Below are 26,956 nucleotides of genomic sequence, written 5' to 3'. Positions count from 1 at the left end.
GAAAGCAGGTTTCTTCCCCGGACTCTCCATCATGTGTCCAGGCATCTCTGAAAAAACAGTAATTAGTAAAAGGAATAGCCTTTTCAACGAAAGGCACAAAAATTAGATGGTCAGAATCCATGGTATTAAAAGGATAATACCAGAAAGGTATTTATTTTATATGCTTTATTTAAAATATTGGAATTTATTCATTTGAGCCTCCACCAGGTTGTTGTGTTTATTTTTAACACTGATGTCTAGTACAGATTAACATTAGGAAAATAGGGATTTATTTTTCAAGTAAGTTTAGAGTGTTAAATACCTTTTTTTTTTCTTTTTTTTTTCCCAATGTTTCATGTCCAAATTGACCGCAAAGTGTTCAAATTTGCTACCAGAGCTACTTTCTTGGTTCCACTGTTCATTATTCTTCGTGGACAGCCTAACCTTCAGAAAAACAGAGGCTGAAAGAAAACCTGATCTGTAATATCTAACGGGGATTTGCACAGGCTTTTGTTGGAACTCGTTTGCGTGGCAGCTGATTGCGCTTGCCCGTCACCAGATGGACAGGTCTGGTGGGAAACCACGCAACCCGGATTGCCGTCAGAAGCAAGAGGGCTAAGTTCTCCAGAAGGGTGTGCTTAGTCATACTAAACCTTAATTGATTTTTTTTTTTTTAATTTTATCTTTTTTTGCAAGTTTTAGGGAATTTTGCTCAGCCCGGATTTTACCTTCACTTTCCTGATGTCTTCGTTCCCTGCGTGTCACCTCACTTCTCTCCCTCCCCCTCTGGAACAGCCTGGTTCCCTTTAAATTGGATAATATCAAATCATTCGCTTCAAACAGTTGAACTAAAGTCCATATGCCATTTCTTCAAAACGAAACAACAACAACCAAAAAAAAAAAAACCCGACCCTAACCCCAAACCAAAAAAAAAAAAAAAGTTTTTATTGCTTTCAGTCTGCAATAAATACAGGATTTCTTTCTGCTTTGAGCTGTGGTCAAACCACACAGCGAAGGCAGCGCCGTGTAGCACCGGTTCAATAAATAACCGGGCGGCTCTACTGCAAAGACGAGGAAAAAAAACCCAAAAGTTTTTCTTTCTTTTATGTGGATTGTTTAGGTCTTTGTACCCTGTCTCCCCGAAGATTCAATGGCAAACGCGGGCTTCGTGCAAAGCTAATCGTTACGCGTCGCGGTGTGAAATACCGAACGGAGAAAGGAGAGTTCCGTGTGGGCTTGGAAATGCTGCGGGGAAAATAAGAAGCCGCAAATCTGGGGACCGAAACCCCAAGTGGTTTTCGAACAGATAGAGAAATACGTGCATACATATAGACGTACCGATGAAAACTTTGGCTATATAGATGGGCGGACCCTCATTTATTTGGGTTTATTTCTGAATTATTTGTGGTGGTGGTGGAAATCTCTTTGCCAGCTGAGACGCAGCCTTTTGGGTTTGATTTCCTTAAGCTGGATGTGTCTTTGCGGACATTTATGTGTCGCCGAGTACCGGTTTGATTTCTGACAAAGACGGGATGCTGAGGATACTGTTCCCCCTTGCGTTTTCCCTGCGACCTGAACCACCACGTGAACAAATCAAATGCAGAGAAAACTCGTCCAAGGTTACGGCGCGCAGCCTGGGGAAAGGGTGGAAGGTGCCATGTCTCGTCTCAGCCCGCTTTTCTGTTACCAAGAAAATAGAAAAATAGCTATTGTATTAAAGCAATGGCGATGGCATGAATGTTGGCTCCTCACCTAAAAGGCAAGCTGGATTTCTGATGGGGCGTGATGACAGACAAGCCACTCGTCCGCTGGCTGAAGCCAAATTCCTCCCAGAAAAACCAAAATAGAAGTCGCCAAATGGCACCTCTTACTATAAAGGGGAAAAAGCATTTAACTGGCAATATTATCGTGAGCAGCTGCTGGGCGAGTTTGGCAAACTAAGAGGCCTGGCAGGTCAACGGCGGGGTTCCTTTCTCGTTTGGTGGTGACTAAGAGGGGGCAGCCGAGACGGAACGGGTGGCTGCATGCCGGCGGTCTTCGGGATGGGTACCGGTCCCTCGGAGTGGGCTGGGGATGGCTCAGGGTTCACAAGTCGCCAGGGTAACACCGACGAGCAAGCAAACAACCTCCTCTCAGGAAATCGGGCTAAAAATAGGTTGCTGAGGCTTAAGGTTAAAAGTAAAGACGTGACCAAGCAGTGCCAGTGAAAAGCCAGCTCTGCTCATCCTCTCCAAACATCCGAGGGCTGCATTTCCCTGCCAGCGCCGCTGCATTTCTTACTGGCTGTAGAGAAAGGCTTTGTGAAAGTCGTACGCTAGCCAGCAGCATCTTCTGTGACCCGAAAGTGACGCTGGCAGTTGGGTTTTCCCTAGAACACATGGAGTTTTAGAAACGGCTTTTCAGTTTAGCGACAGGCCAGGTATTTAGAAAGCTGGTTCGTATCGAAGTGAAGCTAATGACTGGAGAAGTGAGAGGAATTATTTGAAGGTAGGGCGGTAGGTTTGTTTGAAGGTAGGGTGGTGGGCTTAGGTGAAGGTAGGGTGGTGGGATTGCTGGGTGCCCATGCGGCTGGACTGTCAGAGCGTGGTGGGAGGGGGGGGGGGATGCGCCCCGTTTCTAACCATTGCGTTTGCCTGCTTTACCCAAGGTCCAGTTGAAAAGTGAAGAATCGAAGACGTTTGCCATGAAAATACTGAAGAAACGTCACATCGTGGACACGAGGCAGCAGGAGCACATCCGCTCAGAGAAGCAGATCATGCAGAGCGCGCACTCGGACTTCATCGTGAGGTACCGTCCCTCTGCCTTGCGCGCTGCCCTGGGGGAGCGACACGTGGCCGATCCCGGCATTTCCTAAAACCCCGTGGGAGTAATCCCTCCATCACCAGCAAACCCTTTAGCCCTAGCTTCCCTGCAGGTACAGCGCATGGAATAAGGTCTTCTCCAGGCAAAGCTGAGATGGCTCTGCTCGTGGGGGACATCTGCTCAGGGTTAATTTTCCTCTTTTTTTCTGAATTTCTGAATTTTCCTTCCTGCAAAGTGAAGCTGGAAGGCAGGGTTTGATCTGTTGAGATCATGTGCTGCCGTGTGAATAAATAGTTGCTGGATGCAGAGCTTCTCTTTAGGCTGTGTTACGTAGATCTGGCTCAGTGTCCCTTGACTCATGACATGGCAGGGGGGTGGAACTAGATGACCTTTGGGGTCCCTTCCAACCCAAACCATTCTATGATTCCGTGATTCTGAATGCCTAAACCATATTGCTCCCCAAAAGCTAAGCGGATGCAGTTCTTCAGTGACTAAAATCAGGTGCGAGGCATTTTTCTTTGTTTTAACCCTGACAGCGACATTCTCTGACTCCTCGAGGGTTGTGAGCATCCGTCAGCAGGGAGCAGAGACAGTTCTTTATATGGTTTGGGTCAGGCGAAGAGCGGTGGGTGGTGGGGACCTCTGGCAGGGCGATGCATTTCACCGAGCTGGAGGTATCTGAAAGGGCAACCTCTTCGTCTACGCCGAGGGGGGGCTGCGTCCCACCCTCGAAGAGATGCCTGAAGCACTTGCCTTCTGCCAGAGGAACTCAACCCCGCTCCCAAAAAATTGCTCCGGAGAGACGTGCTAACCCAGGGGGCGAAACCAAAGCCCTTGTGACAAAAACGGGACGGCGAGCGCGCGGGCGGGAGGGCCACCCGTCAGCCGCTAAGGGGGGGGTTTCCTTCCCGGGCTGATCCCCGGGATTCCCCGGAGCTTCGCCTCTGATTCATGGGTGACAACTGCAGCCTGACACCCGGCTACAGTTTCCTTCGCGCTGTAATATTCAATCCAGAGCCGTGCCCCCGTTACCTAGGCTAGAGCCAAATATACCTTACGGGCTATTTCAGCCTATAGATCGATTTTTTCCGAAGCCTGAGCTGTCTCGGGATGGGGATGTAAAGGGAGGTGAAGTGCGGGGCCAGCCAACCGGAGGGACGTTGTGACACCAGACCCACAATATCCTCTCCTTAAATAAAAAGCCCGAGCCTGCAAACATTTCTTAACGGAGCCACTGATGTTCGTAGCTCATAAAAGAAATGCTTCTTTATTCCCACTGTTTCTTCTTTCAGCAGGCAGGTGAAAAAAGGATGCGTTAGCCATAGGTCTTTTCCTTCCATACCATGCAATACTTCCATCCTTTACAGTAACAAGCCTCCCTTAACTATTTTTTAACACCCCGTGGAAATCCTGCACTGGGAAGGGACTTTCTAAGTCATAAAGTCCAACCTTTTGCTGTCGCATGTGCCGCTGCTAGAAAACCCTCTCTGGTTTATCAAACGCCGTGCCTGCATTTCCCCCTTGCTTCTCCTTTTGCACATCCACGGGGATTTGAAGTTGTTTCTAGCCTCAAATTATTCATAACCCGGTTTATACCCTTTCTGGGGCCAGCGGGGATAATATTTTTCTGGGTGCTACGGGCAGAAATCTTAGCGCTTTGGTAGATGAATCGTGGTTGGAGATGTCGTGCGAAAGGTGGATTTGAAATGATCTTGGAGCAAGGACACAACCTCTCGGATAACAGAACGGGCGAGACAAAATTCCCCAAGAACCTGATTATATTCTTAATTCAGCAAGAAAAAAACCTGAAATTCATTAAAACTCTTTGAAGAATAGTTCAGTTTGGTTATTAAAATGCATTAAACGGGGCAAAAGAAGCAAAAGAGGTCAGTTATCACTAAATACAACTGAACTTGTAGATAAACTTCAGAATTTCACAGAACAAAATGCTCTGGGTGGGTCTGGTAAAGAGCGAAACAAGTGTTGAGCCGTGGATATCTGCACCGGATCTGCAGATATTTAGATGAATAAGAAAATGAATAAAAAATGAATTCAAATATTGTGACATTTCAAATTTGCGACTGCTTGATCTACCGAGATACTGCAGTTTCATCATGTATAAACTTTATGCTTCCATTACAGTCGATAAACAATATTTGATTTTATTTTTTTTTTCCCGCATGTTTTAGGCCAGATTTGATGCCCATAAAATTTTCTGGAAAGAAATTTTTCAGCAGGGCTACCTTAACTAGAGAAAGCGATGCCTTATTTCAGTAGCATTGAAATTACCGAGGAATTAAAAATATTTAGTTACTCATAATTTGGATTCTTGAATATGTAGGTTTTCTGTAAACCTTAACATAGATGAAATGTTTATTAAGATAAATTGTATTTTGTCCAACTGGCAAGAAACAGGTTTGGTTTTTTTATTAAACCCACAAATTTTAACCAGATGAAATGGTCAGAAAGTTTATTCCAACTTTTTTTTGAGGTTTTAAACGTCAACGTAGGTAACGCAAGAGAAAGGGAAGGTCTAAAACCCGAGTTAATTTTTTTGGTTTTCCCCTTTAAATTTCGTCGTGGCTTGCAAATAGTATCTTTTAGCTACAGAACATTTCCCAGGTAGATAAGCACCGAACATAGTCAGTACCCAGACTCCTACCTGCATCAAAGCTGTGCCTGCTGGGACCTTTTTCTGTTAAACATGCCAAAAAATATAGCGGGTGACTGCTGCTAAGCTGTGTGCTGGATGCTACGCAAACAGGCGGGAGACAAATGTTGTCTAGCATCGTGATGTGAAAGTGTATCGGAGCCAAGCTGTAGCTGCCGGGATGTTTTGCCACGTACCTTAAGTTAATATTTAACCGAGCGCCTTCGAAAGGAACCGAATCCTGCTGTGTTTTCCCCCTGCTCCATCACACAGCTCCATAAAAGATATTGATAACTGGATTTATCGCTAGCGGGGAAGAGCTGGAATCTGCAAAACCACCTGGTTTAATTCATATTGTGTTGCATCAGCCCTTTAATTTTTAACTCTTGGCTGGTCCCATGAACGGAGCAATTACGCCATGACAGAATAGCCCTCAGCATCCCCTTCTGCTTTGGAGCTCGGATTTTTTTTTTTTTTTTAAATTAATTTCTAAACAGCGCAGCTGCAAAGAAACCTTTCCAGCACCCGCAGACGGCGGCGGGCTCCTTCCCGCAGGCAACCTGAACCGACGTACCCACGCACGTACCGAGAAGTACGAAAGTAGTTCAACGTTAAAATCAAATAAAACAGCTAATTCCCTATTTTTATTTCCCCTGTTGTATAGTCGCATTTGTTTATTATATTAAACACAGAGTATAGATCTTGCCGCAGAATTTAGCTTGCGCTCGAGGAGGAGGACGCGTTCATAAAGCCTGGCCTATCCACCCCTTTAGGCAGTTTTTTCCTCCGCGGTCAGTCCCTGGGAGGAAGAGGAAGAGCACTCTTAGGTACCTGCGCGTCAGCGGGTTTTCTTTAAACTCCACCAGACCAGCGGGTTTAGGTTCGGAAACGAATCGCAAATTGGGCGGCCCTCCTTTGAAACGGTCGCACGGAAGGAAGGCGGCCAACCCGCAGCCGGACTCTGTAGCGTGAAGAATAACAGGACGTGGATGGTATAAAAAGCGGTAGGAAAACTTCTCTTTCGAGCACGTCTGGAGAGCCAAGTGTCAGGTCATGCCGTTAGGAATGGCAGATTTTATGGGTAGCACGTCTTTTATATGATGACCCCTTCTTCTGAGGTACACGATACGCTTCGCCACTTCGCCCAGCCTTTTCTGCTGAAGTATTTCCCACCTGAGCAGAGACGTTGAGATGATCTCCTTAAATGTAGCACTGGCCCCGAGAGATACCCTTAGTCTGGTGGTGCTTCCTGGGACGAAGCCCGCAGTCCGTGAGAAGTGGGAAGGCGTGGTGCCTTCGCTCGTACGGTGGATTTATTTATGATTCTCTTGTTTGCCAACGACAGGCTCTACAGGACGTTCAAGGACAGCAAGTACCTGTACATGCTGATGGAAGCCTGTCTAGGTGGAGAGCTCTGGACAATTCTCAGGGACAGGTGAGTTTTCAGAAACGATTGTCTTAAAAAGTAGAATATTTTCTGATATGCCTTCAGATGACCGGAGGTCTTTGTGGGCAAAATCTGATTCTTACCACACCGTTTGATTTAAGATCCCGGAGAGGTGAGGAGCTATTTTTGTTCCTACGCGGTTGACTAGAGATGAAGTGAATCCAGTCATAACTGAGAATAAAGATGGATTTTAGGTTGCATCCAGCACGTACAAGGCTTTATGTAAGTGGAGACTTATCCAGAGCTACTTTCTCACGGCCTCCCTGAAAAACATGTAGAAAGTAGTGACGGTAGCGATGGTAGTCACGTGATAAATTGCATCTACGATAAGTCTTTGACTGCCCTTTCCCCGTATCTTCATCTCTAAAGGATAGCCCTAAGGAGCCAGTGGCATATTTTAATGTTAATCTAATTAATTAACTAATTTTTCATTACCTAGACCAATAACCTTTTACAACCACAGAAATCACGGCTGTGTTCTCGCTGCCCATGCTACCGTTTCTCAGGTTTGGGAGCCTTGGCTTGGAGGCTCAGGCACCTGCCAGAGAAACGTGGGACCGTCCTAGGGCGACGAAGCCTTCGGGCACCACGTGTGATGGCAGGGAGTGACCCTGGAGGCTCAGCGCAGTGCAGGAGGTGCAATGTCAAGGCCAATCTCACGGTGTTCCTGCCAGACGTGGTCTGGAGATGTGGTCCTTCCTCTACGCGTTGCTCTCGTGGCCGTTTCAGGCTCCGGGCTTGCAAACGGAGGCCGTAAGGCGGCAGCGGCATTAATGAGAGTTCACAGTTGCCGACGAAATCCATGGGAAAGTGCATTTTCAAGGTGAAAAAAACGCAGACTTCTTCAAAAATCACGTCACAGTTCCCCGGCCCAGCGCTGCCCTTTTCACCCGCCCACCCTGTGTAACTGCGAATAGCAGCATCCACCTCTGTCGCGGAGGTGCCGGGATAAACAACATCTATTAATATTTCTTCATATTTATGACACAGTCAGGTGTGGTAACGACGAGCAGGCAGGGGGGAATCAATATGCTGCCTGGGCTCTTAGTGCAGACATCGCATATTAAACGAGGGCCGCTCGTCAAAGCGGGAACCGGGATCACGCAGCACGTCCCCACCCTGCAAGCGCCCCGGAACGGAATCGTCAGGGAAGCGTGTAATTACACACCGCACCGTAACGCACGAGCAAAGGCGGTCCTGGTATCTCCTGCCTTGGGAGGGTTTGAGCTCGCAGCGTTTGGGTTTGGCTGCGTGCGAGGAGGTGGCGGGTGGGTTGCACGGGCCGCGCACGTCGTAACGCCCGCGGGGCAGGAAAGGTGCGGAGAATCGTGTATAACTACGTAAACAGGCTCGTAATTGGAACGTCACTTAATTAAATTTGGAAAGCAAAAGAAATGCATTGGAACAATTGATCGGAAAGCAAAGATTAAATTCTTTTTTAATGACCTAGAAGGGAATTTTTTGTAATTCTTCCTTTTCCTAACAGCACGCCTTCTCCGCGCCACGAGAACTTTAGCAAAGTTAGCAGGTGCCGGGTTCTATTTTTCGTCACCTTTGTCAGAGGCTGATAAGTTCAGCTTTAATTCTCTCGGCTTTAAATTGTGGTTCTGCTGCCACCTAGCTTAGTCACGCTTCCGAGCTCAGCCAGCTCCCTGCGGGCAGGGGGGGCATGGTTTGCTTCGGAAAACCGGTGGAAAACCTGGTGCTGTAACAAGGATCCGAAAGTGCAGTTTATGCTGAATTTGCAATTAACACTTCAAGTCCCAGCAACTGCAATTTTTCTGCCTTTTGTCTCGGTTATGAACGTTAGTACGGGAGTTCTCGGTCCCCACAGCTCAAAAAATAGCCTTATCACCCAACAGTCAAAGGTTATCATAAAAAAAATCACCTTTTATTTAGAAGGTATTTGTGAATTTTCCTTCTCTGAGACGTAATCGTAAAAGAAAACTAAATATTTTCGTATTAAATAAATAAAAAATATTTTGGATTCGAGTATTTGATATGAAGGTGGATTGAAGGCAAAGATGCTACCTTCAGAAATGGAAACGCAATTAAATACGAAGGTGAGTTTAGCAACAGGCGCTTTCCAGGTATTAGAGTGATTCTGCTGAACTGTGGAGATATTTTAACCATCAGGTGAAGTCCAGCAAGGGAAGAGATCTAATCGCTTTATCCCCTTTCCCTCTCTCGTTTGACGTAGAGGTTCGTTTGAGGATTCGACGACCAGATTTTACACGGCGTGCGTGGTGGAAGCTTTTGCCTATTTGCATTCCAAAGGGATCATTTATAGGGACCTCAAGCCAGAAAACCTCATTCTGGATCATCGAGGTTATGCCAAACTGGTGAGTACCTGCAACATCTGGTTTGGCCAGAAAAAAAAAAACCAAAAAACCCAAAATATCACCACTACTATCAGACAACTAGTGTTAGGGGTGGAGGAGAACGTAGGGTTGGCCATTAGAAGCAAAGTCCACCCAGCCCAGGGTCCTATCTCGGATGGTGGCCATCAGTAGATAGTGAGATCAGGGCAAGGGTGACGTCACCCATCACCGAGATGTTTTCCCAACCTCCAACAGACTGAGGTTCAGGGTACAGCTGAGCTGGGAAACACTGATTCTGCCTTGAAATTCAGAGCTGTGGTCCTGAAGTGGAAATGTGTAGCGAAAAGCATCAAGAGAAATCCATCCAGCTCTTTTGGAGCTACCGGAAGACTCAAAAATAACCTGAAAATAGGTGTCCTAAAGGCGGGGGAGGACTTGCATCGGCGGGCTTTCTAGGCAACTGGTGAAGCAGATTTTGCAAGCTGTTGTTTCTGTGTCAGGTCCTTTGTGGAAGCAATAAAAAAAAGGCATTCTGAATGGAAATATTAATCGTGGCAAGAAATTATTAATTGCTCTGGACTGTGTTGCTGAACTGTGGCCAGTACAGCTCCTTGCTTTGGAAGGGCCACTTGTGTTTTAGCACCAGTAACACGCCTGACTGATCTGTGCAAACTCCTCTGGGACGACTATCTAAGGCTCTGCCCGAAACTACTCTTCCCAGAAGGTCGTGCTCCTTCTCGGTGCTGTCCCCCTGCAAGATCCACCTCCTCAAACTGGGATGGCAGCGTGTGCAAGACCTCCACCCCCCAAATTAGGGAGTTACCGATGGGTTTCACTGTCTCGCTTTGTTCGCTCAGATTACTTTTTTGCCTCAAAAATCACTGTAGAGGTGCCCTGCGTGTAAGGTACGGCCCAAGCGCCAGGTGAGACCATGGAGAGGGGAGAAGAAAAGAAAGATATCTCTTGGTGGGAGGTGCTGGAGGACGTGGGCACGTGGGAAGCCACCGGTGAAGGAGAGGGCAATACACTCCTAAAAAGAGCTGCGTCCAAGAGGAGCTGATGCCATCACGGGGGTGGGCAAGGTCTCTGCCTCTTGGCCTGGAGACTCTTCCCTGCCTTTGGGAAGGGAAACTCGGGAGCAATAAGTCAGACCGTGACCATCATGGACCTTTACGGCCTGGTGGCAGCCACCATGTGTCACCGTGACACTAAGCCTAATGAATGACATCACAGTTTGTCCTCTACAGAGTTTCGCTAAGGCTGGGGGGGGCCAGCGAGGTGTGGGATGATTGAGGTGGATTAGGTGCGGGACTGTCCTTCTCCCCACCCCAGGAGGATCTGGGCCGGGGTTTGTGTTGGTCCCATCACCAACCCCCAGCTCCCTAGACATTTTGATCTTCATGGATACATCCACGATAGAACGAGAAGCGTCCCAGATCCCTTGTGGGACTGTAACCATGTGGGACATTTTGCTCCTGACCATCTCAAGGTGTAGGAGCACCTCAGAGCCATGGAGGGACAGCAGAGTGTGCTGCAGCCCACAGCTCTGGGCCAGCCCAGCGCCAAGGCCGGGGAGGGCAGGGGAGAGCAGAGCTAAAAATACAGCAAGCCTGTTAACCCGAGCTCTGCCCGGGCCCCAAGGGACGGCTTTGGTTCCCAGTATAATCTGATTTTCCGTGCCTGCGGCTGGCACAGGGCAGTGCCGTAGGGGCACGCTGAGGGCCGTGAGCCGCCAGCGTGGCGTAACAGCCCTGAGTCCATCGGGAGAACTGGGAGGACGCCGCTTGTGCCCTATCGCTCTCTGTACCGGAGAGAAATCAGAACTTTTCAGTGGATGCCAAAAGGGTCAGTATTTAGCCTAAATAGTTCCTTGCTCAGGTAGAGGCTGGGAATTTGAAAAAAAAAAAAAATTGAAAATAAAAAACGAAAGCAAAACAAATCAACCTGAGCTGTGAACGATACGAAGTTACATCTCCCAAGAAACCCTCGGTGTTGGCCTTTGTTCTTCTTCCCTCACAAGAATTTTTTTTTTTATATTCCGAAGGATAAATCGGCGAAAAGGTCGGTGTGGTTGCCCGGTTCTGGAAGGACCCGCCATGCTTTAGTTAGGAGAATATTCCCACGAGGAAACCTCCTTTCTGCTTTGCTTCACTTCAAGAGGAGCGGAGCGCGCGGGCGACATTCCCTCTCGCGCTCTGCCCTGACGGTCCTCTGCTCCTTTCTGCAGGTCGATTTTGGCTTTGCAAAGAAAATAGGATTTGGAAAGAAAACATGGACTTTTTGTGGAACCCCGGAGTACGTAGCCCCCGAGATCATCCTGAACAAAGGTCACGACATTTCAGCGGACTACTGGTCGCTGGGAATCTTAATGTATGAACTCCTGACTGGCAGGTATGGGCATCGGGGCCGGCACCGCCGCTGAAACCAGATCCGAATGTTTCTGCCGTTGTCACCCTGATTAGGCGAGGGGAAGGTTCAGAGCCGGTGCGTGCTGTAGCGGCACAGCGCCGTGCCGCTGAACCTGATAACGAGTTTTTCTGCTTTGAGCCACGGCCGCCGTGCGCACCTCTCGAAAGGCAAGACGTGAGCAGGCTTTATAGGAAATGCTGTGAAATGACACCAAAAATTCGGGTTTGGCCCTGAGTGAGCTGAACACGGTGGGGAGAGGGAAAAGATTTGCAGTTCAGCTGGGGAGGTGCGGCGATGGGTTGCTGCACGTCCGAAAAGGAGGAGGTGGACCTGCCACCGTGGGGACTGGGGTCCCCGTATCCATCCCTTCCCGTGGTTAGGTCTGGATGTATGTATCACTGCTGAGGTTGGCAGTCGTGGCTTCCTGGCGCCTCCTCACTTCATCCCCCGTCGCGCACTCCCGGGATACAGGAGCTGGAAGAGGATCCGTCACCTCAACCTGCTTATCCTTTGGGGCTAGACCCAGCCCCTATTCTGTCAAACCAGGGCAAACCTCATTAATCCCCTCTGAAAGCACGGCACGGCATCAAACAGAGAGTGAGCCGGCCAGGCCATCGTGGAAACGAGAGGTTTAGCATGCGCTGCTGCAGAAAACGTGACTTTACGGGCTGGGGCTTCCCTCCAGCCAGCACCGCTGAAATCCAGGCGGTATCAGAGGTCCTTGGCTGAGAAACGGTGACGATGCTAGAGACCAAAGCCGTCCTAGCTGTCATCTACCTGTTCTCATTTCAGTAGGGTGCTATGTTTGTTTGTTTGTTTTTAAATTAATCTTGAATGCTGTTTTAAAGACGAGCTTTTAATCTTCTTTCTTTTCCTCTCCCCTCTGAAGTCCCCCTTTCTCAGGCCCAGACCCCATGAAGACCTATAACATCATATTAAGGGGAATAGACATGATTGAATTTCCAAAGAAGATTGCCAAAAATGCTGCTAATTTAATTAAAAAACTATGCAGGTAAATGCATGAGATATCATCGCCTTGATCTTATTTGCAAAGGAAGTAGTTGTTCAGCAGTATTAAGAAAGTAACTGATTTTGTTATTCATTTTATAGGGACAATCCATCAGAAAGATTAGGGAACTTGAAAAATGGAGTGAAAGATATCCAAAAGCACAAGTAAGTGTCTTCTCCACCCTCCATCAGATCCAACCCACAGAACCACGCGTTTCAAACGCTTCAGCTGTCTGCAAAAAAAATACTCTTCTTAAACTCCTTTGGCCTTTCCTTTCTAGCGTGCTGTAGACTCTAACTGAATTTCCATCAGCCTTTTTTCCGCCCAGTGTTTTGGTATAGATGCCAGCCTTGCCTATGAGCAAAACGCATTGCACATTGATCTTTCCGCTTTAATTACTCTAATTGCAGAAGAGCATTTGGAAGCAATCCAACTCGGCCACTGCCTGCTTGGATTATTTTTTTTTTTTTTTTGGTTTGCAGAATTACTTTCCAAGGTTTTCCTGAATTTCCCTTTCCCCCGCACTCCCCAGCCCAACACGCTTTCTCCCTACCCGTAACGTTAATTCATCGTCCCGTTTGGTCTGGTGGGAGAGAGTTGTTAAGCGATGCCTCCTAAGTTTTCACACTGCTGGAGGGGAATAAGAACAAGTTGCAGAAGCAGGTTATCTCATCCATCCATGCTGGTCCTTCTCTTCTCCCATGCCCAAAGCAACAGGAATGGGTTGGATGGACATTTGGGTGGGTGGGTTGAAGGCTCAGCTCAGGGCTCGTCCACCCACCTCAGCTGCCGTATTTCCGAGCAAACCCGAGGTGCCCAAAGCTGGAGGACATCATCTCTGGGCATGCCTTCAGCGCCCAACCTCATTCAGAGAAAGGACATTGGGGGTCTTGTATGGCAGGGATCGACCCTGTAGGAAGGAAAGAGCAGCTGCCAGGACACCTGCGGTGAGGAACGGTTTTCTTCTGAGCGTTGGTACCACTAGCCGTGGTGTCACCACTGGGTTGCTGTACACGCTTCATTTCGGTCCCAAAAAACATATATAAGGATGACAAGAAAAATTAGTAAGGCTAATCAGACACTTTGAAGAAGGTGACGGCAGGAGCTGAAACCCACTGTTGAAACAATTTAAATTGCATTCTGTGCTACAGAGAGATTTTTGCCCTCTGTCTAACTCTTTCATTATTCCCTCCCTTCTAGATGGTTTGAAGGCTTTAACTGGGAAGGGTTACGAAAAGGGACACTGACACCTCCTATAATACCAAGTGTAAGTTTTCCTACTTGTTTCCTCCTTCCTGGCCAATAAGTTTCTTTTACGCGAGCGTCATGAGCTTTGGGCACTAACCCACCGGAGTTACGTGGCGACAGCACGTGCTTTATTTCTCCTGAAGGTGCTTGAAGAAGCCACATTAGAGACATTTCCAGCTCTCCTTGGTCTCCCGGCAGTCTCTGCCAGGGGAAGGCGGTTTGGGGAGGGCACAACTGCGACGAAGTGCTCTTTGCAGCAGGAGATCAAGGCAGGCTCACTCGCTACCACGCGGTTTTCTCTTCCTCACCTGCTCCGCTTGTTTCTTCAGCTACTTTTCACATTTCAGTGGAGAGCTGCCACTTTCACCCCTTCTCTTAGATGCGTCCTCTTTCTTTCTCCTTTATTCTTATTTCTTTTGACGAGGCAAGTGGGATTTATATGCCATCTCCCTTTTCTTTTGCATTAACCTTTCCCTCTGTCTTTTCTTTTGTGCTTTTCACCCTTTTTTTTTTCCCCCTGCGTCCGTGTCCTACATGAAAAGCCCTGTTACCGCCTAGTTTATGTTTAACCGGGAGCAGACGCGGAGGGACAGCTCGACTCATTTTCCTTTGGAGCAAAGCTCTTCCTTTGATGTCTTTGTGAGCTCTTTACCCACAAAGCCCGCTGCAAAGGGAAACCAAACAGGATTAGCTGATAGAAATTACCTTGGCCCCTTCTGTTCTCCAGCCTCCCCTCCTTGTTTCAACTTAATCCCTTTCTCTCCGCGCCTCTCCCGCGGGATCACCCGGAGAATGACATTAGCAATCGTGTTTAATTGTGCCCCGTCGCTCCATCCGCCCGTGGTCCTGCACCTCCTGCGGCAGCGGCGGCCACGGCTCCGGGGCTAAATCTGCCAGCCCAAAGTTTTCTTAACTGCCATGAAAGAGCGAGAGGGTTTTGCTTGCCCCCATGAAAGAGCGAGAGGGTTTTGCTTCCCCCCCACCCTGATTTTTGCCCTGTGGGCTGCAGAAGGTGCTGGCAGTCGGTGGGAGAAAGCAGAACAAATATCTGCCTAAAGCAGGATGCCCAAAGAACAAAGAAAATGTTTTATAAATCAAAACTGTGAGGTTTTTTTCTGTTAAGCTTCTTTTTAATGACTATGGGTTTGTCAGCCGCACTGTTCACCACATTTCAGGTCAGACAATACAATCAAGTTTGCCTCTTCGCATCCAATTTCAGTCCCTGGTTTACCTGTGCAGGATGTCAGTGTAGCTCAAAAATGCCCCAGTATGTTTTTCTAATAGTTTTTAGTGGATTTTTCATTTAGCAAGAGCATTTCCAGTGCTGCTTTTACCCAATATCTGTATGGACCCTGCATGTCTAACCCTCAGACAGCAGTGTCTTCAGCAGTATCTGCTCATGAATGTCCCCAAGCTGGGACGTTGCTCCACCACCGGAAAGGTCTCTCCTCCTTTGGCATTGCCTAGAGGAAGGTCGCTCTCCAGCAGCCTGTTGTGCAGGAAATCACGTTTTCTTTGCTTTTTTCAGTTAGGTCCAATGCGGTAGGAGAAAAGGGATGTGTGAGCACCCAGTTCGCTTCGTTGGCGTTATTTCTCGGCATCATCAGGGCTGTGTGTTCATGGGTCTGGCGATGTCCTACCAGGCAACATGTCTGTGATTGCTCCCAAGAGAGCGATCTGCTGATCATCACGCTGATGGCCAGCACACTGCCATCAAGGCTGTCCGAAGTAGACAGGAGCATTCTTCTCTCTTCAGAGGAATCCTTCTCTCAGGACAACTTCTCAGTGCTGACAGCCATGCATTGCCCTAATCCCAACTCAACACAGCTCATTCTTTCCTAGAGCTTGTAGGACTAACACCTTCTCTAGACATACTCTTGAGATCGTCTCCAAAACCTGCCTCCATTAACTAGTGAACCTCATCAACCCCAAAGCTGTCAGTCCCGCTCGGCCTTGTGTTCCACAAGTTTTTCCGTTGCTTTGGCTGAAGTCCCAACTGCCAGTAAGGGCCGTATCTGAGAAGTGACCTGAAATACACAGCTCTGGGAGAAGAAATCGGGTTTCCTTCAATCAGCGCACCTCTCCTTCTTAGCTGGAAAGGAGCCAGTAGGGTTAAACATAGACACTAGTTTGTTTTGTGGTGGGTTTTTTTAAGAAAAAAGGCCTTCCCTAGCTCTTCAACCCTCATCAGCAGTTACGTGGTACTACCAGTGAGGCAACTGAAACCTGCTCCTTAGCTCTTACTCCATGGGGTTTTAGGAAAGAACTCAATTTAGAGCCTGTTCCTAGGACATTGCTTCAGGGAGCAGCTGAGCCTCAATACCACTGCTTAAATCTGTGATGGTAGCTGTCCTGAAAAGTTCTCCTACTTCTTGACTCTTCCAAAGACGTGCTGTCTTGCATCACAGTGCTTGCCTTTGAGAACGACATGCAGAGCTCTGTGCCGTAATTCATCTCAAGCCCTTATGTTGGTGAGGACTCAGGAAGCTGTTAGTGATGTTTGCACTTCATCTTCTTGGATGGACAGGAGATAAATCTAGAGTGTCCCTTCTTGGCCGGAGAGGGCATTGAGAGGGATGTTTGCTCCCATGGCTCCACCAGTGAAGGGCTGCAGGACCTCAGAGCTGTGGGGAATCACAGCGTTGGCATCACGTAGTGTCAATTGGCAGAGTAGCAACTCATCCAACCTTTTTCCCCAAATCACGTTTCTTCTAAGAAAAAGAAAATGCACCTGTGCCACTAGGTGCTCCCAGAGTGGACAACTGCAGAGGAGCCCCGGGGAGCTCCACAGATGCTTTCACCCAGTGCACCCCACTTACGCACTGTCCATTCGCAAGGTGCTCCAGCTCGTGCGCATCCTCCATGAATGGCTGCACCAACCACGTCTCTCACGCTTTGGTAGCTGGTACCTTGTTCGTACGTCCCCGACACTTCTGCTCGCAGAGAGAGAGCTTGCGTGGGGTGGGCTGACGGAAACAGAGGGATGTGGGCCAGCCCGTGGGACTGTGGAGGAGGGCAAGCGTGGAGCACCCCAAGGGTGAGGACCCGAAGGATGAAGGCTCTCCAACCCAACAGTGCCAGCACCAGCAAAGTGAAGACATCCAGAAAACTCAAAAGAAATTAAATTAGGTTATTTAGTACAGAGTGGGGCAGCTCATCCCTCTGCAGTACGCCACTAAGCTTTTACGGGGTGGGTTTTTTCAAAGTGAGTTGGGTATTTAAGAATCTTAACTTTCCCCAAGATGTTTCCAGCAGCAGGAAAACGCTGATGCAGCCGGGCACCAAATTACATTTAGAGCTGAAGTCGGAGTTTTTGTTGATGAAATAGTCCTTTCCCCAGGCTTATGGCAGCATCCAGCATCAGATACGTCTCCTGGACTGCGGGCTCTGGCCAGGGCTTCTCCACCAGCTGCACAAGTGAAACCACTGGAAAATACCGCAAGTGGTTCCTGCGGAGCGCTCCTGTGGCGAGTGCAGTGCCCTCCAGCCTGCGCTGGCTGCTCGGCGTGCAGCTTAAAGTGCTGATTTTTCTCTAGTCAGACGCTGATTATTTTGGTCTGGAGAGCTGCTGGTCTGGTTTTGTATTGTTTCTTTTTTGGGGGTTTTTTGTTTTGTTTTTTTTTAATTGCATTGAATGAATGAGGGTCTCATTGTAAGAAAGTTTCAGTCATCATCATAAAGCTAAAAAAGAAAAAAAAAATAGAAATTATGTATCTACGATAGATTTTAAATGCCATTATTTCCAGAAAAGAAACGTAGTTAGCCTTCGTCCTAGGAAGCTGGGTTTCTCTGGTAGGCTCCCTATGCTGAGCAGGAAACTCGGAGGCGGCAGGGCCCAGCTCACAGCCTCAAATTCAGGATCCTGGAGCCATAAATTGGAAAACCTGGGCTTTGGGGAGGCCCAGGGCTTTGGGGAGGCCCAGGCCTTTGGGGAAGCCCGGGGCTTTGGGGAGACCCGGGACTATGGGGAGGCCTGGTGCTTTGGGGAGGCCCAGGGCTTTGGGGAGGCCTGGGGCTTTGGGGAGGCCCAGGGCTTTGGGGAGGCCTGGAGATATGGGGAGGCCCAGGGCTATGGGGAGGCCCAGGGCTTTGCCGCCTCTTTCCTGGTGACCTGTGGCCAACAGGTAGGAAAGTCGCTCTCAAACCAGAGACCCTCAAGGGCCTGGATCATTGGAGTGGAGTAGGGGGGCTGTGGGAAGTCCTCCTGGGGCTCGGCAAAAAGCTGTTGAAGGTAGAACTTTTCTCGCTCGCTGCCGGACGTTTCTGAACGACGGCAGCGGTGAGATGGAGAGGAGACGTCTGCAGAGATCCGCTGTGATGACCGTCCCCTTCTTGTTGCGCTCTTCTTTCCACAGGTTGCATCTCCGACAGACACAAGCAATTTCGACAGCTTCCCGGAGGACAGCGACGAACCGCCCCCTGACGACAACTCAGGATGGGACATAGATTTTTAATGTATTTCTCTTAACCTGCTTCTGCCTTGCTGAAGACAGCTTCCTGGGACACGGCTGCCAGCGAAACCGAAAGAATTGGGGAGGATTAGTGCTCGGGGTCACCATGATGCCTTGATTGATGCTGCTACAGTAACTACAGTGGCATTAGGACTTAATTGCTTAGATGACAACAGTGCTCTTCATGTTTTATGTTCGAACTTAAACTAGCAGTTGACATGGTGGTCCTGACGCAAAGCCTTTCACCAGTAAAGAAAATACGTTTTTCTGTCACTGCGACGATCTTGCTGCGCTCTTAATCATAAAAGTCGAGAGATACGTAGTGTAAGACGCACTTAATTCTAGCTGCAAGGTACCGGCTTTATCAGTAGGCTCAGTAGTAATTTATTAAGCGCTGTAGCTAAATACAGCGCAGGATTTGGGCTACTCCCACCCTCCAAACTCTGGAGGTCTTCTGCTGTGGGCCAGTGGAGGAGCGAAGGAGGGCCACAGCAGTACCGGTCAGAGAGTTCACGTCAAAGCAGTGGTAAAATTTGTCCTTCTTCTTTCCGCGCAGTATTCTTGACAAGACTGAATGTTACCTTTCCTCTTTCTTTTTTGAGAATTTATTTTTTTTTTTTTTAGCCTGGTAAAACAAAAGCACAACTGCTCTCGGTCCTACTAAGGCAGAGATGGGTCGCTTCTTTGGTACAGCTGAGAACATACCGTAATGCGACGGTTGGGGTTGGGGTGGTTTGTTTTGTTTTTTTTTTTTTCCTTTCCCTCAGTACAAATACATAACTGCATTTAAAAAAAAAAATCATAAAAATAATCCATTTTACATATAAAATATAGTGCTTAAATAGTGGTCCTGTAATAAAGTGACAGCAGCCCACTGGTATTACTGATTAGCTATTAGGCATAAAACTAAGCTTCATTTTTACCTTTTCAGAACCCAAAGGGAAAACATAAGGCCCGTAATGTTCTTTATAGGTGCTATGTACATCCTTCATCTGTGAATAGAAATTGAGTCAACCACCATTTCAGGAATATGTAGCAAGAGGCATCGTTCTCCATCATCACGCTCTTAGATGATTTTACGTCTCCACGTCTGCATCTCCTCTGTGTTTAGTACAAGGCTAATTAAAAATAAAAGGTGGTGCAGGGCCAATTTCCCCGGCTCTGTAATACTGCCCGCAAAAACGTAATCCTAACGCCTCACCAAACGAAGGAGCTCGGCAGGAAAGTCGGTGGAATTCAATGGAAAACCGAGACTGGATGTGTTTGGGCAAGGTCTCCGCGTCCGCGCCATGCCAGGTCCCCAGCGACCGTGCTTAAGGCGCGGGGATGGCTAGAGCCAAGTCGGCTCTTATGGGGGAAAAAAAAAAGCTGGGGAAAATAATATTATTGTGCGTATGCTTGTCCCTGACTTCCACTGCTTTTCCTTTGCTTGAGTACGGTCTCTTCTGATTTGTAGGACGTAACAGAGGAATCCTGTGCTGGACGCCTGCTCGTTGGCGTACCCGTGGCACTAAAAGTTGATCAGCTTTCGGTCTCTGTAACAGGCCCTGCCCCAAAAAATGCGCAGATGCTGCCCCGTTTCATCTCAGAGCTGTTGTATGCGCTGGAAGTCAAAAGATCAGCTTTTGCAGAAAAGTCATTTGTATGACTTTTGACTGCATAGTATGCGGAAAATGTATGTTTTAACAGTAAAAAATTATTTTCCCGATGCTAGATCCCAACTCTTTCAATATTCCTAGCGAAAGCAACTTCACAGAGCATGTTAAAAAGAGCTTTTTCTCCCCTTCTTTGACAGCATCGACAATGTCTGCTGTTTGCCAGCAAATAGCTCGGTCGTCACAACCCCTTCAAAACCAGTCCGTGTCGCCGAATGCCCTTCCTAATTCTCTGAAGGGTGACACGATGCCATCGGCGCAGTAACTTCAGGTTATTTCCGCTACTCGTTAATCATCGAAACTTTTTTTTTTTTGCCTTGCAAACCGTAGGGAAAAGACGGTAACTGCTTCTCCTAGGAATGACCCTGGTAGGGCAAACAGACGCTCGCTTTTCAGCCTTTCTCTGAGGGATGGAGGATGCTGAAAGCCAGTGCTGAATCCTAGGGCCAAAATAATCACCAGGCATCTTAGCCAACAGGCTGCTGCCTAAAAACCGAGCTCTCCGCTCGCATCCCCCTGGTTTTTCACTCCACGGATGCGGCGGCGTTGGAGGAGACGACTTGTTGCGTTTGGTAATTTTCTGTATAGAAGAACGTAGAGAGGAGTTTGTCCCCAGACGATGATGCTCAGTAGCTGAGATGCAGTTGTCAGTCAAGGGGTTGCCGGGAGGAAGGAGCATCACAACGGTTTTGGGGTGGGCCACCCAAAAACGTTACAGGAAGAAGGTTTTAAAATGGGCTGACAAGTTATTTTTCTTTTTTTCCTGGCCCTTCTTCCTCGTGCCAAGCACGGCAATCCATACCTGCAGCCCGCACCGTTCCAAACAGACGTTTCTTTTGGTACCAAACGCCCCCCTAGACTTCTGTCACCTTTCCTAAGCATCCTTTAACCAACATACTTAGCATATGTATATGATAAATGCTTTCATTTATAAGTAATATATTTGAGTTGCATATTATATATATATATATATATTCACAACAACGGATTGCCTCTGTGTTTCCACTTACTGTCCTTTCTTCTTTGTCTCCTTTTTTTAATATATGGGACGACGGCATATTTACGTAAGGGGGAATCGGCTCCCGCATTTAAACCGAGTGCGTGAAGATTGGTGTCGTTAAGACACGGACAATCCGTAGCTTCTCACAGTGCTGCATTATCCATAGCAAACTCTTATTTAACAACAGGACCACAAGCGAATATTTATGTAAATAGGTATTTTCGTGTTGATATTTTGTGGTACACCTAGAACTTTTTCTTTTAGAGTTCCATGGCATTATTACTTCGTTTTCTTCTTTGTAATGTAATGTTTTTAGCTCAAGGTAGACTTGAATTAATGTCATAATTGTCAGTATTATTAAACTTTATGTCAACTGTACTGTTAACCCATCTGTCCCATAGTTTTAGAACATGACTAGCTATCTGGCATTGTTGCAAGTGCCTTAAATCCATGGCATCCTATAAAAAAACAAATTTACAAATTTGGTGTTATGCTGCATGACAAAGACAAACACACCTCAAAATGTCGTCCTTTCTTAGCTTGCTGCGTTTTACAGTTCTTTCTGCTACCAATTTCTAAGCCTTTATTATATAATATTGATGAATTACAGAAATGATGAAGTCGTTCTCTTATTTCTGTTCAATGTACCAGAGCTGTGTATCTGTTAATGAGATACAGAGTCATTTCTGTGAAATGTATAAATGTTATGTGCGGGTCAAATTAATATATGACATCCTATCAGTCCGTAGACAGGTATTCCTGTTTTGCTAAGCTGTGCAGATTCAACCCATCGTGCCGTCCAGCGCCGACCTCCCGTCTTATACAAACCCCGTTAGAACTCTCCCGCCCGGGGAAAAAAAAAAAAAAAAAGAGAAAACAACCCAAAACAAACAAACCCAAACGATGAGCGACTCGGTGTGCAACCCGACCTGCGGGTTTTTTGAGCTGAAACCCCGATGCGAAGGCGTCGCTCGTTCGCACCACTCAACAAAACAGGATCCGTGCTTCCCCCCCCCACGTCCCCACTCCTCCTATATGCAACCCACCGCGGAGGCGAGCCCTGGAAAGCTGGAAGCTCCTCGTCCTCCGCAGCTCCCTGGCCGCGTAAACCAGGCGTAACGCTGAGACTTGGGCGCTTTTAAGGGTTTTACCGGCAAAAGGGGAAATTCTCGTTTGGAGTTGCCTATCGTCCCAAGTCCCAGTTTACGCTGTTTTTACACTGGTCCTTTATTTTGTATTCTTACTTTCTCCAGTTTTCTTCTTAAATGAAAGAGGTTTTGTTTGTCGGAAAAATGTCAGTCATCCACCGGTCGTCGGCCGGTTGTACTCTTTTGATGTAGACTTCAGAACTTTTTTTCATAAACTTTAACCGCTTTTGTTTTGCTCTGTATTTTCCCTGCAGCTGTAATTGCCGAGTGCCTGTTGTATACTTTATAGAGTTGAAATAAAAATAATTACTTTTGAACGGCTGTCGACGTCTTTCTTCCACGGCAGAAGCCAAGTTCGAGGGAGTGCTTCTGCTTAGCAATTAAATCAGATTTTTTTTATTCTCATTTATGACGATATGCAGGAAGAGATAACCGAACGAAATGTGTGATAGTTACAGATTAGTACCGGGGTCCTGGCTCGTCTCTTCATCCAGATTTTCTGCAGGACGCAAAGGCAAATGGCCGCGGTTGCTGCACTGTAGTGCTTGGTTGAGCTCCGGCATCGCCTGGAGCAGCCCGGCTGAAACTTTGAGCAGGGTTGGCACTGGGTGACACACGCGCGCGCACACACACACACACACACCCCCAGTTTATTTCCAACCCAAATTATTATGTGAGCGTGCTAAAGCAATGAGGACATTTACGGCGTGTTTACTTTTGGGGGATGAAGAATTCACTCGGTATCTCGATTGGCGCCAATACACGCGAGTGCAGGGCGCCCGGCTGTGAAGGGCCTGGACTGGGTTCCCGACACGAGCTGGGACGTGACTGCGAACAACACCCGTGCCAAAAAACGATGGCGTCCTTGTCACCACTGTCCCTTACGGTTAATGCCGAGAGGCGGTGACGAGGAGGCGCGGCAGAGCCATGGCATGTCACGAAGACAGTGCTGTGCGTGGGATGACGCCTACGTTTTGCAGCATTTGGGAGACTGAGGCTCTGTTCATCCCAGTGGATTTAAATCCATCCCCGGGAAACTGCTCGGCCCCCGCGTGACACGACTGTCTGTAAATCGCAGCAAGGTCAAGGTTAGGGGTGTACTTCAGTGCTGCGCGGACACCGCGGGAGGTAAAAACCGGGGAAGGTGATAAAGGGACTAAGAAAACATCCTTCCAGGAGGGAAATAAATTTGGTAACTGCCTAAGCAGGAGCCAGAAAACATCGGAAAAGGGTATTGCAGGATGCAGCGATCACAGACACAACAGAAAGCCCAGGGTGACGTGGCCCTCACCTGAAACTGCCGGGGGAACACAGCGATTTCGGGGCAAGGTGTGGCCCTCATTCTTGCAGGCTAAAAATAGCAAGGCCCCACTTCGCCTGACTGTGCGGGGACGCGCGCCGGCCGCTGACTCAGCGACGCGGCTTCTGCCAGCACCTGCGTTAGGCGCTCGCCGAAACTGTCCCAGCCAATTATTAGCCCGGCTTGAGCCTCTTGGGCCTGAAATACCCGATAGCAGCTCCCCGCTGAGCGGGGCCCTGGGTGAGCACTGGGGGGGGGGGGTGTTAACGGCAGGACGGCGGAGTCCGGCATCACCCAGCCTCATGGGAGTCACTGGTTTGGGGGTGTGGGGTGGGGTGTGCGTGTCAGGATTTTGCCTCTGTTTTCTTTCAAACCCCGCCTAAGAAAAATGAATGCGAGTGTAAGGCCGTCATTAGGAAAAAGCAGTGTAATTAATTGGGGTTTGCCCCCGCACTCGCGCAACATCCCTGGGGCGGGGGGGGGCGATGCCGCAGCGCGGCCGCCAGGGGGCGCCGTGGTGCCGGCCCCGCCGCGCTGCCCCGGGAGGGGCGGGGGGGGGGGGGCCGAGGGCGCCGGGGCAGGGACCGAGGGGGGAAATTGGGGGGGGGGGGGAAACCCCTTTGATCTCCCCTCATCAAAGCCCCCCCCCCAATGTTGCCCCCCCATCCCGACGGAGGCGCTGTCCGGGCTGGGGTCAGGCGGGGGGGGGGGGGGGGCGACGGGCACCGAGGGGGGTGCGGGCCGGGGCTCAGCCCCCCGCCCCGTGTCCCGTTCCCCCCCCCCCCCCCTCAGCCCGGGCCGGGGGGGGGTGCGGAGCGGCCCCCTCCCTTCCTGCAAAGCTGCGCTGGCGCCAGGAAGGGCGCGGGGGAGGGGGGGGGCGCAGACATATAGGAGACCAAAGGACCGACTTTGCCACCGGGGGAGGGGGGGCCCTCTCTGCACCCCCACCGCCCCACCGCGGCTCCCAGCCCAGCCACTGGGGGGGTGGGGTGGGGTTGCATGGGGTGAGGCCCCCCCTTTTCCCCGTCCCCCCCGTCGGGAGAGGCGGCGCGCCCGGCTGGAGACAGCGGCGGCGTCGGGGCGTGCGGAGCATCTGGCCGGGACCGGGCGGGGGGGAGGGATGCCGGGGGGGGGGGGGTGGGGGGGGTGTGTGCCCTCTCCGTTGCGAAACCCCCTCCCGGGCGGGCGGCCAATGACGGAGCCCTCGGGGCGGGGTGGGGGGTGGTTTTGGGGGCTCATCGGCACAACCCCCCGGGGGCCCTTTGAAATCCCATCCGCCGTGCCCTCCTCCCCGAGGGGGCGGGCGCAGGAGGCAGCCCCCGGGGGTATAAAGGCAGCGGCGGGCAGCGCAGGTAGCTGCTGCTCGGAGACCGCGGGAGCTGCTGCGCAGACGGGAGGGACACCACCGGGGACGAGGGGCCGGGAGGGGACGGGACGGGACGGGACGAGGATGCGGGGGCTGGTGGCGCTACTGGCGGCGCTGAGCTGCGCGGCCCCGGCGGGGCGGGCGGCGGCTCCCGGCGGCGCCCTCAGCTCCAACGCCATCAAGGGACCCCCCCCGGGGGGGGCGGCAGAAGCCAGCGCCGCCCCCGCCGCCCCCTTCGACGGCAGCAACAAGCCGCCGCCGGCCGCCACCCGGCAGGTAGGAGCGGGGATGCACCGGGGATGGAGGGCGGGGGGGGCGCGGGAAGGAGCACACCGGGGATGGAGTGGGGGGGGACACACCGGGGATGAGCGGGCTGGCCGCCCCGCTGATCCCCCCCTCTGCCCCCCCCAGCCTTTCCCCTGCGCTGAGGACGAGGACTGCGGCCCCGAGGAGTTTTGCGGGGGGGCGGCCCGTGCCGGGGGCGCCCCGCTCTGCCTCGCCTGCCGGAGACGCCGCAAGCGCTGCCTGCGCGACGCCATGTGCTGCCCCGGCACGACCTGCAGCAACGGTGAGGGGCGGCAGGGCTTGGGGGGGCGGGGGGGGACACGACACCCTGGGGGTGTCCGCGGGAGGGGGTGTCGGGGTCCCACCCGTGGCTGACAGCCGCCCCGCTGCCTCCCGCAGGGCTCTGCACCCCCACGGAGCCTCCCCACGGAGCCGCCGAGCTGGACGAGATCGGCGCTGAGGCTCTGCCCCGACGGACGCCCGCTCCCGCCTGGCTCCCCGCTGCCAAAGGTAAGGGGGTCCCCGGTGCTGTGACCCCACCGTCCCCTGCGGGGCTGCCCACCCTGCCCCACTGCCCCCCGTGGGGTCGGTCCAGGCTGAGCATGTGCCGTGCTGTCCCCACGCAGGTGAGGAGGGGGACTTCTGCCTGCGCTCGTCGGACTGCGCGGCCGGGCTGTGCTGCGCCCGTCACTTCTGGTCCAAAATCTGCAAGCCGGTGCTGCGGGAAGGGCAGGTGTGTACCCGGCACCGGCGGAAAGGCACCCACGGCCTGGAAATCTTCCAGCGGTGCCAGTGCGCCGAGGGGCTGGCGTGCCGCCTCCAGCGAGAGCACGGCCCCGCCGACGCCTCCCGCCTGCACACCTGCCAGCGGCACTGAGCATCGCCGGACGGACAGGACGGGACGGACTCCGGCCCCGCCGGAGTGGAAGGTTGTTTCTCAAGGGAACTACTTTTAAGCGACTAATTGCAGTACGTTACTGTGTTGTGAATACTCGAGCTGGCACTTAGCTGTACATAACGCTGGGACTTTTTAATGACTTTTTTTTTTTTCTCCCCCGTGGGTGCTGCCTCGTGCTCTTCAAGCCGTGACTGTGACTTTGTACACACTGGGTTTTTTAAATCTAGGTCAAAGGGATGTGACCGTCCGTTTGCGAGTGAATAAACCGTTCTTTAAAATCAGCCCGAGATGCCTGCGCGTCCCTGCCTGCGTGCGGCCGCCGTGGTCCCTCCCTGCCCCACGGGAGGGGAGATGCACCCTGGGGTGGAAATGCCCGAAGAGACAGGAGGGGAGTGGGGCGGCTCATCGCCAGCACCCCACAGGAAAGGCAGTTTGGTTATCCCTGTTTATTCAGCTGCTTTTTAGGAACTGCGGTGTGCCACAGTAGCCAGTGGATGTGGGGCCAAGGATGAGCGTCAGGGCTCTGGGAAGGGCAGGCAGCAGCGAAACACCCTCCTGCCTGATTTTTTCCATGGGGAGAGGGTGCAGGATCACCGGAGGGGCTGGGCTGGGCTGCGGCGCGTGGCCGACCACGGGACGGGTGCTGAGGAGCACAGTGATCTCAACCGCTCCAGCAGTGCAATCTTTGCTCCGTGCACAATAAAGAGTTACTTTTCACTTCATCTTGCAGCCTGTTACTATGAGTTTGCTCCCTTTGGGGATGGCTTGGAGGGAGGGAAAGCTGCAAGCATGTGTTTTGGTTTTTTTTTTCCCCCCACCCCCCCAACACTGTCCACCTATTGCAAGTGGTTGTAAATGTGCGTGGAGCGAGAGCGGGGGGCCGTGGCGTGCGGGATGGGGCTGGTGGGCAGCACGTGCGGTCCTGTGCCTACCTGGCAGGCTGCCCCCGGCCTCCCTGCCATCTGGGGAGGATGTTTGGGACGCAGAA

At 50.7% G+C, this 26,956-nt stretch overlaps 2 protein-coding genes across 5 annotated transcripts in view; both read left to right on the top strand.

Moving 5' to 3' along the window:
* The window catches only part of PRKG1 (protein kinase cGMP-dependent 1), a 494,892-nt gene extending 473,041 nt beyond the window's left edge, over nt 1-21,851 (top strand). For all 4 annotated transcript variants that reach the window (XM_054832400.1, XM_054832399.1, XM_054832401.1 and 1 more), the window contains 8 exons: nt 2,627-2,766; nt 6,777-6,866; nt 9,079-9,220; nt 11,427-11,590; nt 12,498-12,620; nt 12,719-12,781; nt 13,818-13,884; nt 18,221-21,851. In XM_054832400.1, coding sequence (XP_054688375.1) covers nt 2,627-2,766; nt 6,777-6,866; nt 9,079-9,220; nt 11,427-11,590; nt 12,498-12,620; nt 12,719-12,781; nt 13,818-13,884; nt 18,221-18,319 — 888 coding nt within the window. In that variant the 3' untranslated portion in view covers nt 18,320-21,851. The remainder of the gene's footprint in view (nt 1-2,626; nt 2,767-6,776; nt 6,867-9,078; nt 9,221-11,426; nt 11,591-12,497; nt 12,621-12,718; nt 12,782-13,817; nt 13,885-18,220) is intronic.
* Nucleotides 21,852-24,798: 2,947 nt separating this feature from the next.
* Nucleotides 24,799-26,690, top strand: DKK1 (dickkopf WNT signaling pathway inhibitor 1). Its single transcript, XM_054832086.1, has 4 exons — nt 24,799-25,061; nt 25,197-25,353; nt 25,470-25,580; nt 25,697-26,690. Exons 1-4 carry the CDS (start codon nt 24,870-24,872, stop codon nt 25,945-25,947), a joined length of 711 nt encoding a protein of 236 aa, XP_054688061.1. The 5' UTR covers nt 24,799-24,869; the 3' UTR covers nt 25,948-26,690.
* Nucleotides 26,691-26,956: the final 266 nt, after the last annotated feature.

Source organism: Grus americana, chromosome 7 (genome assembly GCF_028858705.1).
Source record: "Grus americana isolate bGruAme1 chromosome 7, bGruAme1.mat, whole genome shotgun sequence".
Classification (NCBI taxonomy): domain Eukaryota; kingdom Metazoa; phylum Chordata; class Aves; order Gruiformes; family Gruidae; genus Grus; species Grus americana.
The sequence above is the reverse complement of the archived record's forward strand: the minus strand, read 5'-3'. Positions and strand labels throughout refer to the sequence as shown.